The sequence below is a fragment of the Quercus robur genome, chromosome 2 (genome assembly GCF_932294415.1).
Source record: "Quercus robur chromosome 2, dhQueRobu3.1, whole genome shotgun sequence".
NCBI classification, from domain to species: Eukaryota; Viridiplantae; Streptophyta; class Magnoliopsida; order Fagales; family Fagaceae; genus Quercus; species Quercus robur.
The window spans coordinates 77279162-77304108 of NC_065535.1; the positions used below are offsets into that span (position 1 = coordinate 77279162).

At 35.3% G+C, this 24947-nt stretch overlaps 1 protein-coding gene across 1 annotated transcript; it reads left to right on the forward strand.

Annotated features, from left to right (window-relative positions):
• Positions 1 to 914: 914 nt before the first annotated feature.
• Positions 915 to 4103, forward strand: LOC126715114 (MDIS1-interacting receptor like kinase 2-like). Its single transcript, XM_050415554.1, has 2 exons — positions 915 to 3080; positions 3565 to 4103. The coding sequence occupies exons 1-2, from the start codon at positions 932 to 934 to the stop codon at positions 3945 to 3947; spliced, it is 2532 nt and encodes an 843-aa protein (XP_050271511.1). The 5' UTR covers positions 915 to 931; the 3' UTR covers positions 3948 to 4103.
• The last annotated feature ends 20844 nt before the right edge of the window (positions 4104 to 24947 follow it).

Here is a 24947-nt window from a genome sequence, read left to right on the forward strand (position 1 = left end):
ATACACTTCAACATGGCTCCCTCTGTCTCCATTTCCACTCTGATAGTAGTATGGATTCTTTGTATCTTCATGAATGTCCCACATATATAGTATAGATTACTGTGTTATTTACTTTATTGTTTAATACTTTATTTGATGAATGTTCAATTAATCTATACTTTTTTACCTGAAAATAAATCTGAAATTAACTACAATTGATTAATTGAACATGTTAATGAAATCTGAGGGCACCAGCGCATAGATGTAGGCAATATTTCCGTCCAATGCATTGGACGATACATAATATGAACACATGGCCAAATTTTGAACATTAATCTGAAACCCATAGAAGAATAGAAGTTCAAGAATTCAATGCAGTGAAAGAGAGGTAAAAAAGCAAGATGGAATATTCTTTCAGTGGAATTTGATTTTGTTCTCGGTTACATGCATGCACTTGGTCATCCCGTGTGACTTCGTCCCTGATGTGGAATTTACATTCCTTTCTCGTGCAATATTAGTATTTGGTGTGATAAAATTAAAGCACCGTGTGGACCTAGGGTTGTCCTATAATAGTACCACGACCACATATTAAACATTTAATAAAGTGCGGAAATATGTTTCACTTTTCATTGGTGCAACATTAATTTCCACACTTAATTGGAAATGCAAGCTTCTCAAAAAGAAGAAATTTCCAGGATAACTACATGGAATAATCCAGAGGTGAGAGGTGAGAGGTTTGATTTCTAGCATCTTTTCTGCACTACAATAGGATTTACGTCGGTATTCATTGGAAGTCAAAAAAACGTGGATATACCTACTATCCATTCACTCTCTAGCTGTATCTCACTTTAATAAAAGTGTGTTGAGCCAGGGATATAAATAACCGTCAACCATTTGTCATTGCACTCATCAATCATACACTTCTAACATATATATGGCACCCTCAGTTTCCATGTCCGTTCTGGTAGTAGCATGGGTCCTTTGCATCTTCATGCATTATAGAAATATGGTTATTGGAGCTGGCTTTGTGGCAGCATCTAATTCATCAGCGCTGGATCTAGAAGCGAAGGCTTTGATAGAGAGTGGGTGGTGGAGTGGCTACTCCAATGATACCTCAATTCATTGCAGGTGGAGTGGAATTACATGCAATGATAGAGGAAGCGTCATAGAGATTAACATGGGCGGATACTATCTGGGAGATAAGTTTCGAAAATTCAACTTCTCATCCTTCCCAAATTTAGAAGCTCTTTATCTTTATGATGCTGGACTTCGAGGGAGCATCCCACCAGAGATTGGTACTCTTTCTAAACTCACCCACCTTCTGCTATACTCTAATAATCTTACAGGTAATTTCCCTCTTTCACTTACGAACCTCACTCGATTAGAGGTGTTTTCCATTTACAATAATCAAATCAGAGGTTCCATCCCCAATGAATTGGGAGATTTAAAAAATCTTGTTCAATTAGATCTGGGACTTAACAAACTCACAGGACCAATTCCTTCAACTCTGGACATTTTTACCAATCTTCACAATTTGAAATTTTTGTTGCTTGATTCGAATCAATTCAACGGCTCCATCCCCCCAAAAATAGGCAACATGAAAAGTTTGACAGTCTTGTACCTCAGAAATAATAGCATTGTTGGTGAAATTCCTTCCACTATTGGTTGTTTAACTAGTTTGTCAACTTTTTCTCTTGATTCGAACCAAATCAATGGCTCCATTCCCATGGAAATAGGCAACATGAAAAGTTTGACATTCTTGTCCCTCAGTAATAATAGAATTGTTGGTGAGATCCCTTCCACTATTGGTCATTTAACTAGTTTATCAAGTTTTTTTCTTGAGTCAAACCAAATCAATGGCCCCATTCCCGTAGAAATAGGCAACATGAAGAGTTTAAGAAACTTGAACCTCAGCAATAACAGTCTTTCAGGTGAAATCCCTTCCACTATAAGTCATTTAAATGATTTATCAATTTTGTCACTTAGTTGGAATCAAATCAACGGTCTCATCCCTTCCATTATAGGTCATTTACCTAATTTGACCGTTTTGTCCCTTAGTTGGAATCAAATCAGTGGTTCTATCCCTGTAGAATTATCTAACTGCTCTTCACTGGCCAACTTGTCTTTAAGCCACAACTACTTAAATGGAAGCATTCCCTCTCAATTCAGTCAACTTTTTTCTTTACGTTCGATTGACCTCAGCTACAATAAACTCACAGGAAATATTCCTCATTATCTTGTTAACTTAGAATTCAACCTGTCATACAATTCTTTGAATGGTCAAATCTCAAATATTTTCCAAAATCATAGTTTTGACACATTTATTGGCAATAAGGATCTATGTGGTGACTTCAAAGGTTTCTCTCCTTGCCTTCCATCTTCCCAAAACATGAGCAAAATAAAAATATTAGTTACCATTACAACTTTCATTGCACTTTCACTTCTTGGGTATTTTTTCTATCGATGTTGGGTTGGGAAAACACAATCCAATCCAAGCCAAACAAAAAATGGGGACTTGTTCTCAATTTGGAATTTTGATGGAAAAATTGCATATGAAGATATCATTGAAGCAACAAATGACTTTGACATTAGATATTGTATTGGAACTGGTGGTTATGGTAGTGTTTACAAAGCACAATTGCCTAGCGGTAAAGTGGTTGCCTTGAAAAAACTTCATCACTTAGAGGCTGAGGACCCAACTTTTGACAAGAGTTTTAAGAATGAGGTCAAAATGTTAACAGAAATTCGGCATAAAAACATTGTGAAACTTCATGGCTATTGTTTGCATAAACGATGCATGTTTTTGGTTTATCAATACATGGAAAGGGGAAGCCTATTTTGTATCCTAAGCAATGACGTTGAAGCAATAGAATTGGATTGGAATAAGAGGATGAACATCATCAAAGCCATAGCACATGCCTTATCTTACATGCATCATGAATGCATCCCAGTAATTATTCATCGAGATATTTCAAGCAACAATATTCTATTGAACTCTAAGTTGGAGGCTTTTCTCTCTGATTTTGGCACGGCTAGACTTCTTGATCCAAATTCCTCCAACCAAACTCTAGTTGTTGGGACCTACGGTTATATTGCCCCAGGTGATTATTCTCCCTTTACCTCCTATTATTTTCAAAGGTCAGCCATGTGGGACCTTCCAAATAACCATGTTATTTCACCTGTCATGAATCATGTGTGGTCGCATGAAATCACTTTCACTACAGAATTTTTATATAATTACACTAGTTGTTGGGACCTACGGTTATATTGCTCCTATTGAATTGTTGTTTAGTTCCTATAACTATATCATATCCATTTACTGCCTATTATTTTAAAAGGTTAGCCATAAGCCATGTGGGACCTTCCAAATGACCAAGCTGATTCACCTTATTGTTTGTTATATAAATTGAATCATGCAGGGTAGAAAGCAATCACTTTAACTATGGAATTTTTTTTCTAATGACTACTTTTGACCAACTTCTTCGTGTAGAAAATATACAAAAATAATTTAAAAAAAAAGAAAAAAGAAAGATATAGGGGAAATTCATTGCATTTTTAATAACAATCATTTATTTTTCTATGCAGAATTGGCATATACTATGGTGGTGACTGAAAAATGTGATGTTTACAGCTTTGGAATGGTAGCACTAGAAATATTAATGGGAAGACACCCAGGAGATCTCTTGACTTCATTATCAACATTATCTTCTCAAAAATTAATGTTAACAGAAATATTAGACCAACGTTTGCCACCTCCAAATCGTTCAGTTGCACAAGATATATTCTTTGCTACTTCTATAGCCTTTGCATGCTTAAGCACCAAACCAAAGTCTCGGCCTACAATGAAATGGGTGTCCCAAGAATGTCTTTCAGGTAAGAAACCACTGGCCAACCCTTTGCATGCAATTTCGCTATGGCAGTTAAAGAATCAAGAAACTTATATGATGGGAGAGAGTGAAACTCAATAATGTTGTTAGGTTGTGTGTCATATGGTTTGATGAACTTATAAGAAAATAAAATGTTGTATTCAAAGGTTTATCTATTTTTCTCTAAGAAACGAAAGTGGTAGAAAAATCATGTAACCCTTCAAGGTTTATCTATTTTTTGTTATGATTTGTGACCTGCATTTTGCATCATGAAGTATAGGCCCTTATCAGAGAATGAATTATACCATGGTCCCTCTAACCCTTAAGGGGGCATTTGGTTCACTGTGATATGTCCCTAATGTAATGCACATTATGCTACAAACTGTTATATGGAAAGCAATTACACCCAAAGGTGATTTCAGGTTGATAAGTCATTTAGTAGTTTGAATTGCTTAGGAGTTATCTTTATCTTAGCTATTGGTTGTTATCTAATATTTCAACTATTTGTTATTTAGTAGGATAGCAATTGCCTTTATCCTTATCAGATTAGTAGGATAGCAATCGTAGGAATTGTTTCTATCGTTTAGGTAGTGGTTTGTTTTTATGTTCAGTTGCAAGCCTATATAAGGCCTATTATGATTAATAAAGAGGTATAAGAATATTTAAGTAAAAATCAAGTTTTACTTGTTAGGAAGGTCTTGGTTATCCCTTGAAGTATAACAAAATTTTTTTTTCTTGTCTACTATTTTATTTTTGAAAATCCTTAGATGTAACCACAGCCCCTCGAGGGAAAAGAGGTGCAACATGTGGCCATGAAGGGGCGTATCACATTACCTTAATGTGACATTAAGGTGTTTGGTTCATTTAAATTTTTCTAAGATTACAGTAATTTAATATTACGCTAATCTAAGATTACAAAATATATTATATCACCTTAATCATATCACCTTCATAAATAGGGGTAATCTTACTGGTGGGATGTAATTATTTATTGAATTGACAAAATTTCACATACTAATAAATTTTATTTTACTCATGAGAATGACTAAAATATCAAGAAACCTCTAAAATACCCTAAAATCTATAAAATGACCAAAATACCCTTAGAACAACCAAAATAACTAAAATTCTCTACGAAAGTCCAAAATATACTTAAAACCTCCAAAATATCCCCAAAATAAATTTTTTTATTTTGGCCATTAGCCACATCATTATTTTTCATTCATTACTCAACAATAGAGACTATTTTGACACAATATCAAAAAGGTTAGGTACTAAATTGACATAAGTGAAATGTTAGGAATCAAATTGACATATGGTGTAAAGGTTAGAGACCACATATGTCATGACCCAAACCTGTACTTCAGAATTTAGAGCATCACCAGCATGTTAATATCAAGTTTAACTCAATATTAACACAAACCAACAAAAGCTGAAGGTGCTTATCAAAAATTATTTCTTGCATTCCTTTTTATTTCCTTGTATAAAAGCCACCATATACAAAATTCGAAAAACTTTAAAACTTCATTACTTTCAAACTTTGCAAGTTTAACAACTTGACTGAAACTTAAGGTATTCATGTAAATATACATAACTAAACGTTTAGCAAAACTCATATACGAACCTAACCCCAAAGACATACAACTGGGGTTCAAAACAAACTTGTTAGGGTCATATTTTTTATGTAATTGGCTAATCCTTTGACAAAACACACTTTACTTGCAATTGGGTAGATCTAAGTTGGGTTTAATTTATCAAGAAGTATGTTGCTCAAACATATCAAGTGGTATCTTTAAAGTCATGAAGATTGATCCAAGAAACAAGTGAAGAAAAGCTGATTCATTAGGTCTAAATAGAAGCTCGACAGATACTACTATAGAGGTTAAAAGAAGAGCTCGACACAAGCTCGAAATAAACTAGATCTATTAAGAATTACGATTTCAAAATTTTCAAGTCTAAAATTTGGCCCATGCTGTATTATTTGATTAGGGTTTCTTTTCTCACAACCATAGTCATATATAAGGTAGATTTTAATAGTCATCATATACAGATACAGAGACCGAGAACTCATATACTTTGTGTAAAGCTACTGCATTCGTGCACCATAGGGTTTTGTAACTAAGTACTTCCTAATCTTCATCATTTATGAAGTGAAGAACTTTGCGGCCAATAACGATCATTCAAGTTGTTGGAGTTAGTCACGTACTAGTATTCATGCAAATGAGTTAGTCACAAATTGGAGATTTGTGCTGATGGTTTTTAGACCCCTTAAAACCAATTGATTTAACTTAGGTAATTAGCCAAGTTGTTACTTAGTCCAATTTAACAAGTCTAGGTTATCACAATAACAATGATCAAATCAAGCAAAACAGCGGAAAATAAATAGCACAAGATATGATCACCTAGGAAACCAAACCGGTAAAAACCTGGGGAGGATTTAACCTAGTTATCCTCAAGGTAAACTTGAATCAACTATCTTGAAAGAATCGAAGTTCATACAATAAGACTTACAAGTCCCCACGCTCGACTTCTTATTGCTAGCAACCAGTAGAACTTACTGACACGACCACGTGCAAGCTCCGAATCCACGGACTCCTTTTTTCTTAGATTCACCACCAGATACAAGCACACCCGCTTGTGTTTTCTTTAAGCTTCAATGGCAGCAACTGAGTTGATCATCAAGGTGTAGATAAATCTTCTCCTTGAAAACCCTAAGTTTGTGTAAAGGAAAGCTCTTCTAGATCTCACAAGAGATTTACACAAACCACAATATGAGCCACACTAAAACGTGGCTAGGGTTTGCCTTTTATACTTAGGACAAATAAGAAACCCTAAAAACGTTTTAAAACAACTAGGGCTGAGTGGGAAAAATCTGCAGAAAATCATTCTGCCTGAGCTTCGATCAATTGAGCCTAAGCTTCGATTGATCGAGCCAGGCCGAAAGGCACAATGCTTTCCTGCTTTAACTCGATTCCAACTTTACATAAATGCACAACTTTGAGCTAGACTAAAACACTTCTAAATACATTGTTTTTATCATGGTTTGCCAACAATACAAATTAGAGTTCTAAATACATAAAAACCTAAGTCTTTAGAACCTAACAAACTCCCCCTTTGGCAATCCATGACAAAACACAACTAGAAACTCAAAGTTTACAAAATAAAAAGCCCTTTACAAAATAATGCTCATAAAAAAAATTCAATCCTAACTACTATCCATTAGTTGCAAGTGTAGACAGCAGCTTAATTGAATCAACCTGTATATTTCTTGAAACACTAAACAAAATGCATAACCGCATGTGTGGAAACAATACAAGTAAACAAATTAACTTCTTGATTTCAAACAAACACAATAAAGACATATATCAATGAATAACTCATAAATATAAATCAATAAACAATTTGAAACAAGAAACATATAAAGTACTAACAAAACATAATACTCCTCCTAACATGAATATCCCCTCAAAAACATGGCAAGAGCTAAAAAGGTAAAGTACAAAGTGAAGCACCTAGATACAATCTAAACTCCACAAGCTCCAACCAAAAAAAAATATACCCCCCTGAAAGCAAAAACTCTACAAAGTACTCCCCCTTTTTGTGACAGAATGCCAAAGGGCAAACAAAATCCATCATCAAAAAGGAGGTGGTCGAAACTGCACCAACTCCGCACGCAAGGCACGGATCTCATCAAGCACGTCCACCAAAATCTGTCCATGAGCCGCCTGAATGGTCAAGACATGATCCAACGTACAACGAATGTCTGAATCATCCGAAGCAGTCGATGGAGGAACATCAACATCAACAGCAGCAGCACCCGATGTCTCAGCAGCATCAGTACCTGTAAAAGAAGGAGGAGGGGGAACAGCACTAGATGACTCACCCCTAGGACGCGAAGGAGCAACTCTCAAGTGAGCAACCCTCTGTCTAAGAAAGATGGCACCTATGGGAGCAACAACATGCACAGGCTCACCAGACGGGAAACCATCTAGACCTAAAAAGAGCAAAATCCTATGAATAAAAATAGGATGAATAAGTGCATGCCCTATGGCAGAACTCCTATGAACCTCGTTCAAAAAACTAAGGAACAAATGAGGAAAACTGATCGAAACACTAGAAACAAAAGCATACAAAAACACACATCGTTCTAAAGGGATGGTGTGGAAGTGAGAAATAGGCCACAACGAATGATACGCTATCCTAAAGAAAACATAAGCAGTCTCAGTAAGATCAGCGGATATGATCTGAGGATCAGAACCCCACTGGATAGATGACTCAGTGATGTATGACATGACAACATCTAATGAGGGTGACTTATCATAGGGATAGTCAGGCTTCCGAACAATTGGAACCCCAAGAGCCTTAGCCACTACCCTATGGGTAATGGTGAACTCAACACCTCGTATCCAACTCCTAACAAGGGTGTTGGAATCATAGACGTGGCAAGAGAGGTTCGAGAAGAACTCTCTAATCAGGGTGGTCGAGGGTGGATGATCTATCTCTAAGAGAGGCAACCAACCTCTAGACTCAAAATTGGCCTTAATGGCCGGATCAAGCTCATCTAAGACTATAGCTCGCTCAGCCCATATCCTATGGGTAATGGTGAACTCAACACCTCGTATCCAACTCCTAACAAGGGTGTTGGAATCATAGACGTGGCAAGAGAGGTTCGAGAAGAACTCTCTAATCAGGGTGGTCGAGGGTGGATGATCTATCTCTAAGAGAGGCAACCAACCTCTAGACTCAAAATTGGCCTTAATGGCCGGATCAAGCTCATCTAAGACTATAGCTCGCTCAGCCCATATCTTACGCTTATTGTTCAGGGTCTCAAAGGCTTCTCAGCTTCTATCATTCCTAAACACCTCACTCCTAGAGGGAGACTCAGAGGAAGTGGAAGGGGTCCTATGGGCTCTAGTTTTCCTAGGCATGGTGCTAGGATAAGGACCAACACACAGAGCAAAAGAACAAAAACACAAAAAACAAAACCAAGGGCAGACTGCAAGTTAGCACAAAACAGAATATAAACTAAAAATCTATATGATGCATGAACAAGTTAAATGACATGATGCATGTTCTAATGCAGTCCAATTAAGTCCAAAAAGTTCAAATTTACAAAATTGGCTTGAACATAGAGGTATTAACACAAAAACCCCAAAATTTGGAAAACCACTTGATCAATTTGAAAGATATTGACGAATTGATCATCATACACGATAGATTTTAAAAATTAATGACCAAATACATCAATATAACAAGCCAATTTCACCAATTCAACCCAAATTGAACAAAATCCCCAATTCGGAACAATTTCAAACCCTAGAATTTTCAATTTTTCAAAAACCACAAAATTGACCAAATTAAACTACAAGAATCATGATAATAGCATCCTAGAACAAAAATCCATTGATCAACTTCACCAAAATACGGTTTGAATCATCAAAAAACCCCAATATATGAAAAGTGCCGAAAATACCCAATACAATGCATGAAAAATGCATGAAAACATGAAATAAAATGCAAAAGGAAGGGCAAAAGAGACTTACTGGCCTTGAAGGACAAAAACCTTGCAAAAATCTTGGAAGAAAACGACACAAAATCTTTGGTGGAGCCTTAGCCAAGTCGGAGAGAGAGGAAAGGTTGAAAATTTTTGAAGAAGTACCTTTTGAAAAAGACATTCTGACCTTTTAAAAAAACATGTTTTACGAGTTTCGATCGATCGAAAATCAGCCTCGATCGATCGAAACAGACAGAGACTCTATCAAAACAATTTGAAAAGAGTTTGATTGATCGAAAATCAGTTTCGATCGATTGAAACAGACAGAGGCTCTCTCTAACATAATTAAAAAATTTTGATCGATCGAAAACTAGAATGGATCGATCAAAATGGGTAGAGGCTCACCAAATTTGAGGAAAAAACACAGTTTTTTGAAAAACATTTAGAATCAACTCAAAGCATTGAAATTTAAGAACAAAAATGCATGAGTATGAGATGATGTGATTTTCAAAAACAAGAATTTTAAGCCCAAATTCCCCAAAAATAAAATTTCTTGCATTCTCCACAAATTTTCAAGCAACAAATTAATTTTGCACAAAATTCAAAGTATTTGTAAAACTTGGTTGGTCAGACCATATACACACACAATAACATGTACAAAGTTCAGCAAAGAGTAACTCGTGTAGTGTGTGCAACTAGCAAAAGCTTGAGACACAAGTGAGGTGATATGTGAATAGCAATCAATCACAAAGTCTACAAAATTTACCACAAAGAATTTAAAAGAGACTATCACCTAAAGAGTTACATCATATAACTCTCACATCTCCTAGATCATAAGCTTGCAATCATGTAAGTTTCTTGTATTTATGCCTCATAATATACATATCAATTTTAAATCATGTGATTTTGGCATCAAGCTTAATAGTACACACCAATTTTAAGTATTAAGCAATTTAAACTGAGGCTTCACCTTATGTTCTTTTTGTGCATGTGCTTCACTTTCTTGAGCACAAAATCTTATGATATGCACTAAGGTGTTCATGATTGGCTAGTGAACAGTGATGAGATGGTTATTTATGCCTTTCTCTAAAAGTTCAAGTCCAACATTCAAAAACATGTGACTTCAAGATTAAGACAAAGTAATCAGAAACTATAAACATCTTTCCCACATAACATGCACTACAAAGCTTCAACTAGTAAAGTGCAATAAGTAAGCTCATTAAAGCTAAACAAGGTACAAAAACCATGTTATGTGAAAATAAATTGACCAACCTTGTTCTCAAAAAAAACCAAGAAGAATAGTACAAAACAAAATTTGCTTCCTTTTTCTTCCTTTTTTTTTAAATTATTTATTTATTTTTTATTTTTTAAACACCTAGAATGAAATGCATGAATGTTATGCAATGCAAATCCTAGAAAACAAAAAACACAACAAAACCAAAGAACAATGGTCACAAAGGGTAGAGCAATGAAGCACAAGGACCATGTCAGAAAGACTCAGTTAGTTCGAGTCTTTTGCATCCAAAACCTTTTAGATGCACCATGAGCATTGGAGTTCTTATTCACATGGGAATGATTACCAACTCCAGGATTAGAATAAAGATTTAAAGCCTTTACCAATTTACCAATAAGTACCATAGGATCTTGTGCTTGAGGCACAGGTACTTTTGGTTTGTTTGCTCTCTTTGCAGCTTGCAGCTTGTAACAGTTTGGATGAATGTGTCCAGAGTTTCCACAAAAGTGACAAACCCATGCAGGCTTATCATGTGTCTTGTCCTTAGATAGGGTAGGCTTCTTAGACTTAGACTCTTTCAGATCAACCCTAATCTTCTTAGATGATAAAACTTCTATGAGTTTAACAGCCTCACTCACAGGGGATTTGACAGTTTCACTCACTATCTCACTCACAGAAGGTTCAGAAGAAGAAGATGAATGAACAAACTTTGTGGAATTGGGAACAGACACAGAGATGCTTTCAACATAACCTAATCCAGTTTTGTCAGAAGAAGACTTTTGAACACTCAGCATTTGATCAAGTTTAGAACTGGCAGATCTAGCAACCGATAAATCAAGTTCCAAATATTTAACTTTATCAAGCAAAAGCATTTTCTCAGTTTTCACATTGTTCAAAAGTTCATTAGCATCAAACAGTTTAACAAGCAAATTCTTCTTATCAAGCTCAAGAGATTCAATTTTCTTCAGGCAAAGTTCAACATTCATAGCATCCTTTGCAGCAACTTTGCAAAGTTTATTATAGGCCTCTTGAAGATCTACATCTTCAGAGAGTTCCCTATCAGAAGGGTTCTCTTCAATAGATATGCTCTCATCGACTACAGCAGTAGTGGTGAAAGCAATGAAGTTTCCATCCTCATCACAATCAGACTCATTATTAGAAACTTCAGCATCACTAAGGGTTACAGCCATAGCCTTACCCTTAGACTTCAAATAGGTAGGACATTCAGATTTCATGTGCCCATACCCTTAACATCCAAAACACTGAGAGCCCAAAGAATTATTGGAAGATTGACCTACTTTTTCTCTAGGTTTATCATTATTGTTAATCTTAATGGGATCATGCTTCCTAAGGTTTCTAGGTTCAGCAGTGTTTGTGCCTCTTGCCTTTCTATTACTATTCCTGAGAAAGTTTCTAAAGTTCTTGGCAAGGTAGGCAATTTCTGTAGCAGAGAGCTCATCATCAAATCCACCACCTTCAACATCATCAACTGACTTAAGAGCCATTGATTTGGATTTGGTAGTTTTGGGTAGATCCAACTCATAAGATTGAAGAGATCCTACAAGTTCATCAACAGGGATGGAGTCCACATCCTTGCTTTCAGTAATGGCAGTCACCTTGGGTCTAAAGTCTTCAGTTAAAGATCTAAGAATCTTCCTAACAATTTTAGGTTGATCATAGATTTCACCCAAGTTAAAAGCAGAATTAGCAATATCATTCAATTAAGCATAGAATTCATCAAAAGATTCATCATCAGACATCCTAATGCTTTCAAATTTAAAAGTCAATTGTTGCAATTTATTGATTTTGACAGCCTTTGTGCCTTCATGCATAGTCTAGAGGATATTCCAAGAAGTATGAGCAACCTCAACATTAGAGATTTTCTTAAATTCCTCCATAGAAACAGTGTTAAAGATCGCATTCATAGCCTTGCTAATAAACGAAGATGCTTCTTTTTGAGAAGTTTGCCACTCACTAATAGGAGTAGTGGGCTTCTCCCATCCGTATTCAACAGAGTTCCACACTCTCTCATCAATAGATTTCAGGAATGCTTTCATCCTTACTTTCCAATAAGCATAATTATTCCCATCAAAGTGAAGAGGAATAACTAGAGAGTGTCTGTGTTCCATGACAACAGGGGTCAAGGATCAGTTCAGTGATCAAAGGATCAACAACAAAAGAGCAACCCGCTCTGATACCACTTGATGGTTTTTAGACCCCTTAAAACCAATTGATTTAACCTAGGTAATTAGCCAAGTTGTTACTTAGTCCAATTTAACAAGTCTAGGTTATCACAATAACAATGATCAAATCAAGTAAAGCAGCGAAAAATAAATAACACAAGATATGATCACCCAGGAAACCAAACCAGTAAAAACTTGGGGAGGATTTAACCTAGCTATCCTCAAGATAAACTTGAATCCACTATCTTGAAAGAATCGAAGTTCATACAATAAGACTTACAAGCCCCCACGCTCAACTTCTTATTGCTACCAACCAGTAGAACTTACTGACACGACCACGTGCAAACTCCGAATCTACAAACTCCTTCTTTCTTGGATTCACCACCAGATACAAGCACACCTACTTGTGTTTTCTTTAAGCTTCAATGGCAGCAACTGAGTTGATCATCAAAGTGTAGATAAATCTTCTCCTTGAAAACCCTAAGTTTGTGTAAAGGAAAGCTCCTCTAGATCTCACAAGAGATTTACACAAACCACAATATGAGCCACACTAAAATGTGGCTAGGGTTTACCTTTTATACTTAGGACAAATAAGAAACCCTGAAAACGTTTTAAAACACCTAGGGCTGAGTTGGAAAAATCTGCAGAAAATCATTCTGCTCGAGCTTCGATCAATCGAGCCAAGCCGAAAGGCACAATGCTTTCCTGCTTTAACTCGATTCCAACTTTACATAAATGCACAACTTTAAGCTAGACTAAAACACTTCTAAACACATTGTTTTGATCATGGTTTGCCAACAATACAAATTAGAGTTCTAAATACATAAAAACCTAAGTCTTTAGAACCTAACAAAATAAAGGAAAGAAGGCTACTACAAGATCAAGTCCAATTGGGTATTGGAGCGAAGGTTTAACTGTAGGTTGGTATTTTTGGATAGGCCAGGGTAATGGTAAGATTCTTCATTATTGTAACTACTTTGTTATTGATTAGTGGATTATTGGGAGTGGTGACCTTAAATTCACCATGTGGGGTTTTTGTCTTGCGAGAGGTTTTTCCCATTTGTCAACAAACCACCATGTCAATTTAATTTCTGCTACATTTAGTTTATTTGGTGATTTGTTGGTGCCTCCATGATTTGTATGTAATTTGACCTAATTAATCAACTTGGGTAATTGAATTAATTTATTAAGGTCAAGCTATCATAACCCAACAAGTGGTATCAAAGTGAGCACACTCTGATTAGGTTTTAATCTTCATTGTGTGATTCATTGACCCCTGTTGTTATGGATTATGGACAGTCGTTGATTATACCTCCTTTATTTGATGGTACTAATTATGCATACTGAAATATGCATGAGAGCTTTTTTGTAGTCTCTAGATGAAAATGTTTGGTTAGCTGTCATGGTTGGATAGACCAAACCTACTGACTTTCCCACATCTTGGGATGATGACAAGATCAAATCTACAAATTTCAACAGCAGAGCGTTGAATGTTGTTAGGTTCTAAAAGTTTAGAACAATTGGTAAATCGTGAACACACAAGAACATACAAGCTGCAGAAAGAAGATTTCAGAATTTGCCTAGTTCGATTGATCAAAGAACAGGCTCAACCGATTGAAAGTCGTATCTGCAAAATTTTAATTAAGCCTAAACAGCAGTTCAAGCCCATTAAGGATTAGAGTTTCAGATCTACTTCTCCTAGTAAATAAAGGAAACCCTAAGCATGTTTTTATAAGGCTTTTAAGAGAGAGAAGAGTGTGCTTCTTTTGTATTTAGGGTTTTATACCTAAAAAGCTCTCTCATATTCTCTACCGATGTTATTACTTGAAGAATCTCAAGATTCGGTGTTATAGAAGTTGTTGCCTTCTCTAGTCATCAAAGGTACTGATGATCTAAACCTTCAAGGGTGGTCTTGGAGTCACAAACAGGAGAGTTTGTGTTGCTAAACCTTTGAGTGGGATCTCAAAGTCACAAACGTGGGTGTTTGTGTTTTGCAAAGGCCAAAGAAAGAAGTAGTTTGTGGACTTGGAGCTATCATGGGGTCGTGGTAATAAGTTTTCTACTCGAGGTAGCAATAGGATGTTAGTGGTCTAAGTCGCTATAGTACAAACTTCAATTCTTTCATAGTGGTTTAGCTGATTTACCTTGAGGATAACTAGGTTAAATCATCCCTAGGTTTTTACCGATTTGGTTTCCTGGTTCATCATATCTTTGTGTTCTTTATTTTCCACACTTTACATTGATATGATATATTTGTGTTAACCTAGATTTGTTTAATTTGACTAAGTAATCACTTAGCTAATTAACTAGGTTAATCTGGTTGTTTTTTAAGGGGTCTAAAAACATACAAATGCCTTGTTTAGTGCTATGACTAATGAGGAGTTTAAGAAAATCTTATCCACTGAGAGTGCAAATGAAGCATGGATAATCCTTCAAAACACCTATGAGGGTACCAAAGCTGTGAAAGACTCCAAGCTTCAAAGACTTACCACAAGCTTTGAAGAAACAAGGATGGATGATGATAAGGTATTCGATGAATTCTATGCTAAGCTCAAAGACATAGTGAATTCTGCTTTCAACTTAGGTGAGAAGATCCTAGAGCCTAAAAGCATAAGGAAAATCCTCAGATCTCTTCCAAAGCAGTTCCATGCTAAAATCACTACCATTGAAGAATTAAAGGACATTAACTCTATTCCTTTGACGGAGTTGATTGGAAATCTGCAAACCCATGAATTAGGTTTAGTGAGGATTGGCAAAGGAAGCAAGAGCAAGGATATGGCTCTAAAAGACAAAAATGACGAAGAAGATGAGTCTTCCAAGGATGAGAACTCAAAGTTCAAATCTTACATTACCAGACAATTCAAGAAGTTCATCAAGAATGCGAATGTCAAGGTGAATGGCAAGGATCACAAACAGTCTAGATTTTCTCAATTTAAGTCTCAAGATAAATTCAAAATAGAATCCAAAAAAGGTGGACAAAGCAACAACATTCCAATCGGTCCAAAATGCTATGGGTGTCAAGGGTACGGACACATGAAGCAAGAATGTCCTACCTATCTCAAGTCAATTGGCAAGAGCAAAGCCCTAGCTTCCACCTTTAGTGATACTAAACTAGAAGTAGACTCAGAGGATAATGATCAAGAAGGGATAGTCAGCACCTTCACAGCTACTGTTGATTTATCCAAGGAGTCTGAAAAACTGGTTAATGAGGAAGAAGATCTGATGGAGTCCAAATTTGAAGAGATGGATGAAAAAGATGATATCCATACTACCTACTCAAATCTATACAAGAACTCTAAGAAGCATGAAAAGCTTCATAGGCTAGCCACAAGGAAGCTGAGTGAAGTGGAGTTAGAACGAGAAGAACTCTCCACTAGAGTTGATGAAGTAAATCAAACCATTAGAGCATTGAGGTTTGAAAGCAACTTCCTGGCTGAGAAGACCAAGAAACTAGATGCTGAGCTATTTCATGTGAGAACTCAATTAGAAAGAACTTCACGTGCTAAGCTGGATGAAATGCTAAATTTTCAAAAGGTTGCATCCGATAAAATTGGTCTCAGGTATGATCACTCTCTTTCTTCTTGTAGTAATTCCTCTAGTGATTTGAATAATGTTGTGTTTGTTTCTCCTACTTCTAATACTAAACTTGAGATAATTGAGCCCAAAATTGAAAGAGTGAGGTTAAGCATGATAAGGGTAAATCCATTATGGGAACACTCCCTAAGGTTGTTAAAGAAACTAAGCAAAATACTCATCGCTCCAATAATAAGAAGTCTCAACCAAAAAAACCTTATTTCTGTCATCACTATGGAGCATCGAGACACACTCGTCCAACTTATTATAAGTGGCTTGCCACTCAACAAACAATAGTGTGCTATCTTTTGGAGGCTAAAATCAACGTCAAAACTCTTTGGCTCCTCTTGGAGAATTCTTAAAATCTGTGATGTTCTTGAAAAACTTCAATGGGTTTAATCCTCCTTCATTCTCTCCTCATCAAAGGTCTAAGAATAGGAAAGGCTCATCTCCCTCCAAGTCTCTTGTTTGGAAGGAAAAAGACTCATTCAAGTGATTCCATCTCTGTTCTTGCATCTCTTGTGTTTTAGTTGGTTGTTTTTGAGTCAATCTAGTCTTTATTGCTATTTTAATATGTTTGTTTGTGTGTGTTGTTTTGTTTTTTGTTTATGTTTTTTTTTTTTTTTTTTTTTTTTGGTTTCTTGCTTTCAATAAAAATAAAATAAATAAAAGGGACGGGAGGGGGGGAATTTGAAAAATACAAAAACAGTGTGTGTTTGTGTATACTGGTACTTATGTACCTTGGATGGCCTTTATTCTCTCAACTTTGTATCTCTTGTAGCTTAGATGAGCATCTTCATGCACAACTAAGCAATGTGAGCTTTGTGGCTCGTTATGTGACATTCATATCTTTATCACTCTTTTTGATGGGAAAGACTAAAAAATCCTAAGAGAAAGACATAAATAACCATCTCACACGCTAAAACTCGTCAATCATAAAATATCTATGTGCAATTCATAAAAGTCGTGCTCAGTAAGGTGTAGCAATTGCACAACAAGAAAATGATGTTTGGGTTACATAAGTGGGTATTTATTTTCTCTCTCCTATATGCCCATGCATGATATGCCTTTATATGCTTTAAAGAAAAATATGCAAAGAACACAAAAAGTAAAAAGAATCAAAATGCTTTTAAATATGGTTGCAAGCGTGTTTCTAGGAGATGTGAGAGTTATATGATGTACCTCAAAGGTGATGGTCTCCATCAAATAGTTATGATTGTGTGTGAATGTATTTGATTCTCTTATATCATTATCTTCATATGATGAGTCACTTATGCCTTCTTGCAAAAGTTTCACACATAACACGCATACTCTTTGCTACCCTTGATACTATTGTACAAAATACATGTGGTAGTATAAGCTTACTAAACTATCTTAACTTGTTTTTGAAAATAAATTGGTTAGGCTTATTTAGTGTATGTTGTTGGATCTAGGGTTGCTTTGCATCTAGAGTTGTTGATGCGTTTAAGTACTTAACATGCTTCTTTGATGGTTGGTTTGGTGTCTATCTTGATTGCATTCATCTCATGTGGTTTTCTTCCTTGAAAATCATGTTTCTATTTGCTTGATAGAAGCTCAATAGTAGCTTGATACCTCTCAACACAAGCCTCTTCTATAGAAGTTTTTTTGGTTTTTCTTGATACCTCTCAATAGATAGCCTGATCCATCAAGCCTATTTTCTGAACTCTCTATCTGGTCGATAGAAGCTCGATAGCTTCTCAATCCATAGAAGCAATTTGGCCGTCGACACCTCCTTAATACCTCTCGATCTATTGAGATTTTTTCTCGACATGTTATCAATACCTCTCGATCTATCAAGATGCTTGATTCTATATATACTCAAGGGTGAACCCGCTTTTGTTCAAACTCAAACATCTTAATACTTCTCTCTTCTCTCTTGATCCAAACCTCTCTTTTTCTCCAAAATCTTCCTTCTCTTCAAGTTTTTAGCCTATTCCAAGCTCAAACTTGTTGGTAAGTGTCCTTGATCTCTTTTTTTTTTTTTTTTCTCATTCTTCATGCATTTCATGCATTTTGTACCTAGTTTTTTTTTTTTATTTTGTTGGGAAATATGGGTTTTTTTTGTGTTTTTGCTAAAAGTTTTGGGTTGGGTTTTTGTTGAGTTGATCTCACATGAACAATCATTTTCTAGTATTATATTTTGGCATTGCATTCTCTAGTATTATAATCATTTTTTCATGCATTCTAAGTTGTGTGCTTGATTAAACAATGTGAGTGCTGTAGTTTGGATTGGGTTCTTGCCTATGATGCAATTCCTTTTCCACATAATATGCTCATGCATTCCCATGCATTGATCATTCTTTTTCTTTTTCTTTATCTTTCCTAAGCATTTATTCTGCTATGTTCCTCTATCTTGTTGCTCTCTCCTTAGATTTTCTAAATATGGTGCCCAAGAAATCTGCTCCTTCGAAGAACCCGATCTCTCATCGTGGTTCTTCATCTTCTTCTCTTCCTTCTCTTCCTGCTAGAGACAGGTTCTGTGATTCAAAATCCCAAAAGGATTTTGATGAGAACTTTAGTAACCGGCCGATTCATTTGGAACGTCATTTCATTCTGTCTGACTTTTTCAGACACGCCTCTTCTTGGTGCATTTAGCACTCAGGGTTGGGAATCTCTTTACGAGAAACCCACGAGGTGTCCCGGTGTGTTTATACAAGAGTTATACTCCAAACTATTCACCATCGATACCTCTATTCCCTATTTTACAGTGGTACTCTGAGGAACACGTATCGTAGTTACCTTGGAGCTTATTTCCAAGGTACTACATGTCCCAAGGGTAGTTCGTTCGGACTATCCTAGTCATCCTCATCTTCACTCTATCTCTAGAGACGAGTTGGCCACATGATTTTGTGAGATGACCATTGTGTGGGGTGATCTTCAAAATCTCACCACACATGAATTTGCTAAGGGTCCAAGGATCCTTGATATAGTGATGACCTTTGTTCTCACTCCACGGTCTCACTATAACACTATCACTAAGCCTCGTGCTCATTTTCTTTTCTCTCTCTTGGAGGGTCGCTCTATAGAATTTCCTTCACATATGATAGATATCTATCAAGACATAGCTACACGTGATCAGCTAATTTTTCCTTCAGTTATCACATGCATTCTCACACACATGCGCATTTCTATTTCTCCTTCTCCTCTCTTTCCTTGCATAGGTGCTATTAGTAAGGTGTCTATACGGAGGTGTGATGCACAACTGGCTACTAAGGCCAAGCCACCTCGAGTGGAGTCCACCCTTGCTCAGTAGGAGGAGGCTAATATTCTTGCTGCGGAGGATGCTGCCTATACCTCTTGATCTTCTTTTTCATCTGCTCCATCCTCTTCTTTTAGAGTAGAGGCATCTCTTGCTGCCAGCATGGATCAACTTCATCAAATGTGTGCTGATTTTAGTAGCTGCTTGACCATCTTTCTTATAAGATGTGTCAAATGAACACTAGGATTGGTCGCTTCGCTTGTTGATAGTCTCATCTTGGAGGTTTTGCTCCTTCTTCCTCACTCGAGCTTGCTGATGAGTCTTTTGATGGTGGAGATGGTGAGAGTGATGATGCTTTTAACTCTTCTAGCAATGATGAGATGACTGTTTCTCAGTGACTCACCCTTTGTGACTCGTGACAAAAAGGGGGAGTAGTTTTGGTTATGAGAGAGTAGTCATGTTGTTAGGGGGAGAGCTAGTCTAGTGATAGGTGGAGAGTGTTTTGAGATATGTAGTGAGATTTTTGTTTTACAGTTCTCATTACATGTACCTTAGTCTTGTGATCTTTTACATATATTGTACTTCTTCTTTCTATATATGATGATGATGTATGTGTTTCACCTTTATCTCACAAGTGTTGTTTCTTTTCTCTCTTTATACATGTCTCTTCTTTTATATAACTTGTCTACATTTCACACTTGATGCCTTGATGGGTCTTGTTTAAGTGTTTCAACTAAGATAGGTTGCAAGTCTTCCATGCCATGATCTCTCTTCTTGCAAAGTTTTTCAAGAGTTTATAGTTGTAGTTAAACTTATGTACTTTTTGTGTAATAGTTATGGAGATTGTTGTTTTATACTTCTCTCATGACAAACTTCTTTCAGTTCTATAGATTCTTTCTTTATTAGTATCTTTTAGAATAGTGACCTTTTTGGAAGATTGATTTTCTATGAATCTAAAGAATATATCTTTTTCCAACACATTGGTTTTAATTCCTTCATCTATCACTAAAAAGGGGTAAAGCAAAGCCATAAAAGGAGTTCCTAAAATCATTTTAAAAGGAAGTTCCTTAATTAGAACAAAGACTATTTCAAAACATATTCCATCATGGCATATATAAGCATTAGGTATTTTATTAATTATGAGATTTTCTACATTGGTCTTAGTTAATCTTTCAAATGATTTTTCATAATACCTTAAAGGTATTAATCCTTCTTGTATACAATTCATGTCAGCGCCTGAGTCTATTAAAGCAATTTCTGTCAAAGAAAATTATTTATTAATTACTAAAGTAATTTCTGTATGCCATTTTTGGAAAATTACTCTGTCAATTAAACTCAAGAAATTCTGTCTATTGCCATCATCTTTTAATAAAGGTGGGTCAATTATGGGTTTAGAAAATTCTTTTAAATTTATTATTTCTGCAATATTTTGTTCATCTATTTATGTGGAATCATCTTCTTTAATTTCTTGTTTTACTATTTTTGCTTCTGTCATTGAGTCTTGTAGAGTTACTGGTTTTTCATCTTGTTTCATTTTTGTTTTTTCTTTCTTGTCTTTTTCTTTATTAGCTTTTTCTTTTTTTCTACAATCTGTAACATAGTGTCCATATTTCCTGCACCTAATACAAGCAATAGGTATGTCTATAGAATCTTTCAATTTTAGTAGATATTCTTTCTTGTCTTTATGGTGATTCGGTAGATTTTCTATCAATTTCATTATTACGTCCTTTTGTTTTCTTTTTCTTTTGTTAATTTTAAGTGGGTTGGTTGATTTTAATTCTTCCTTTTTCATTATTTGATCTATCTCTTTTTACTTAATATTAAATATTTCCATTAATTCATTTATTATGTCTATCCCAAATTCTAATTTACTGATTTGTTTAACAATTTTATTATGTCTGTCACATTGCTTTTTAGTATGCCCATATTCTTAACATTTATGACAAATAATATTTTTAATATGTCTGTTGGGTTTTTCATTATCTAATAATTCAGTAATTTCTAAAACTGTGATGTCTCTTTCTATCTCTTTTTCCTCTATAGGTGAACTTAAAATTTCTATCTTTTTAGCCAATTCTACTAAACTATTGTCTCAAGTATAGTCCAAAGTTGTTTCAATTGATTTTAGTCTCTCATCAATTTCTTCTTTAAAACTATTACTCTTTTTGGAACTATCATCTTTTTTATCTTTGTTGACTAGTCTTTCTTCTTCTTTTGTATCTAGCTTCCTACGTATCATTTCATTATTTTGTCTTTCAAACATTTCTTTTAAACTATCATCATTCCTAGGACTATCATTTGTCTTTTCTAGACTATCTTTCTCTTTCTCTTTCTTTATCATGTTTCTTTCTTTTACTATGTGTTTTCCTATATCTAACTCTTTACATAGAGTTCCATCTTTTGAATTGGTTAAAGTACTATTGCCTTGTTGTCTTTCTATTCTTTCTAACATCTCTTTTACTATACCTTTCCCTATTATTCCTTTTTCTTTGTCTCCATCTAGCTTCTTCTTTTGTATTGTTTCTATTATGTCATCTTTCTTATTATTATTTCCTTGTCTTTCTATTGAACTTCTCACTTTTACTACGTCTATCATCTTTTGCATTTCTTGGCTATAGTCTTTTCTATTACTATTTATGTATCTGTCAGTGCTTACTAAGCTACTATTTTTTCTATCATGCCAATTATCTGTCACTAAAGATGATCTTTGATGGGGTTCAAAGTTTCTTTCTTGTTCTGAATTTAAAGCTTTAATTTTTTCATAAAGTTCCAAAAAACTATCTATTCTATTATCTCTATCATTTTTTCTTTCTATGGTGGTGGTTCTTTCAATGGCTTCTAAAGATTCCAATTTTTTATTAATCCTATCTAAAAAACTATTATTGTGTCTATCAGTCTGTCTGTTGATTTTATCCCCTATGTATGTACTCCAATTATTTGTATTATTATAGTTATAATTATAATCATCCGTATCACTATTAGAATTAGAATCAGTTTCATAATCCATATTACCATTAAACCAATCATTGTCTATATCACTCATGCTATAACCTTCATCATAATCTATATCATCATAGTCCATGTTTCTAATTAGTGTGTGCCTAACCTAAGTGTGAACAAGCAAACAGATGATGAGCTGATAAACGTATTTACTCTATTTCCAAGCAATTAATAATTATTGGCAGAACTATTACTAACCACTGGTTTCCTTGTTATCGAGACCACCTCCTTGGGAAACTCCATCGTGGGACCACCCAAACACACGCCTATCCGTCAGCTAACAAAAAACCAGCTAACCAACGCGAAACTATGGTTTGCCAACGAGTTTTAAGGCTGACCAACGCTAACAAGGAGCAAGTAGTGGCTATGCAGTAATAAATACCTAGTAACTTCTTAATTGCAAAGAAATAAAACTCATACATCTACCATTGTCTCTAATACCATTGACTACCCAGGAGAGAGCACAACAGTAATATAGAAGCATAAACAATGATAAAATAGATGATAAAGAAGAAAATAGCAAAATAGATGTATTCAAAATAAGTTAAAATAGAGTATGGAATATGAAAACTGAAACAAGTAAAATCTTACTTGAAATAAAACTTCTTTCTTGAAAACAAACTTCTTTCTTATACAAGCTTGAAAATAAACACTGTTTGAAGAGTTACAAGATTACAAAATAAAATTGTTTGAAGAGAAATGTTACAAGATTACAAAAAAGAGAGTAGAGTACAAAAATCTTTTTGAGAGAGGGAGAGGGAGCTTATCTACTTATTTAAATCCTACTTTGCCAATTGGATTTAAGAATGTTGACTGTGGCATCTAAGAGTGTGCAGGAAATGCAAGTGAATAGTGTTCTTTCAGTCTGAGAATCTGTCTGCATTCTAGTAATCAGTAGTGAAAAACCTGCCTGTATTTGTTTGGAGTATTTTGGATCTATCTAGAAACTATTTACGCGTGTTGGTGAATAGTGGTCTGTTGCCGCTGATGAATAGTGATATGTCGTAGCTATCTGTCCGGGAAAGCATTCTGTCTCTCTTGGAGCATCTAATCTGTATTCGCATAGTTATCATAATTTAACGGATCACAATTATCCTCATACTGCTCATGCTCGTGAACTACTCCATAATTACTACATAAAACGCAGTATGAAATAGGAAGATAAATAGGGACGCAATCCTTTGCTGTCATTAGTCTAGGATCCTTAACAATCCTTCTTCTTCCAAAAAGCCTCCCCGCTGAAGGTCTTGGACCATACACAGCTATCCTATTGGTGTAGCCATATAAATGGAAACCTCTGTCTAATTCTTTCTGTACTTCATAAATTTTATTACTCATAAAATTAGACCATTCTTGAGCTAAAGCACCTGGATCATCAAGCAATAAATAAGTATCTCCTGTAAACCGATTGTATTCAGGGATGCATCCCCAACCATGGATAAGGACCATGGCCGAACTTCCATATAATAACTATCATCCCAAGCTAGAAGAGTACTCCAAATAGTAATCTTCATATAATTAAGTCCTCCAATCTGTGTAGCCACTTCTTGGATGACTTTAGGAAATAAACTAATCTATTTTCCAAAAGTTATGATTGTTAGAGATATATATATTAGACATATTAGCCCATGTAATAGGCCCAAGCCCAGTCTTACTTGTACTAGTAGTCTAGGGTTTAGTCGCCTATATATACTCATGTTAGGGTTCATTGTAACATAGGTTTTTGTATTACACTCTTATACAATAAAGATGTAATCCTTAAGGGATTCCTCCGTGGATGTAGGCTGACAGGGCTGAACCATGTAACCCTTGTGTTCTCGGTGTCCTATTCTATGCTTCTCCTTCTGCATCTACTCTAGCATATACAACATGGTATAACACATCACGTTATTAATAATATATTTAACAATGATCAAATTGCTAATAAATCTTGCTTCAAGCATTTCAGATAGCCATAAAGGATCACAAATTATTGGATCTTTTGTCTCTGTGTTGATAAGTAATCTTGGATAAGGATTGTATCTGTCAAAAGTTCCTTCATAAACTCTATCGGCTTCGCTAAAGCTTTCATACCAAGTAGCCTTATGAGATAGCCACATGTCATCTGTCATTTCTTTTATTCTAATAAATGTTGTAGAGACTAAAACTTTAAAAAGCTGCATCCATCTCTCATAAGAACTTGTTAGGGCTTTATGAGTTAATAGACAGAATTTCTTTAGTTTAATTGATAAAGTAATTTTTCAAAATGGTATACAAAAATTACTTTAGTAATTAATAAAGAATTTTCTTTGACAAAAATTGCCTTAATAGACTCAGGCATTGATATGAATTGTATACAAGAAGGATTAATACCCTTAAAGTATTATGAAAAATCATCTGAAAGATTAACTCAAGCTAA

Coding starts and splice junctions, on each gene's coding strand:
- LOC126715114 (XM_050415554.1), top strand. CDS start 932: ATGTCCGTTCTGGTAGTAGCATGGGTCCTTTGCATCTTCATGCATTAT. Junction 3,081..3,564: donor CTACGGTTATATTGCCCCAG/GTGATTATTCTC, acceptor TTTTCTATGCAG/AATTGGCATATACTATGGTG.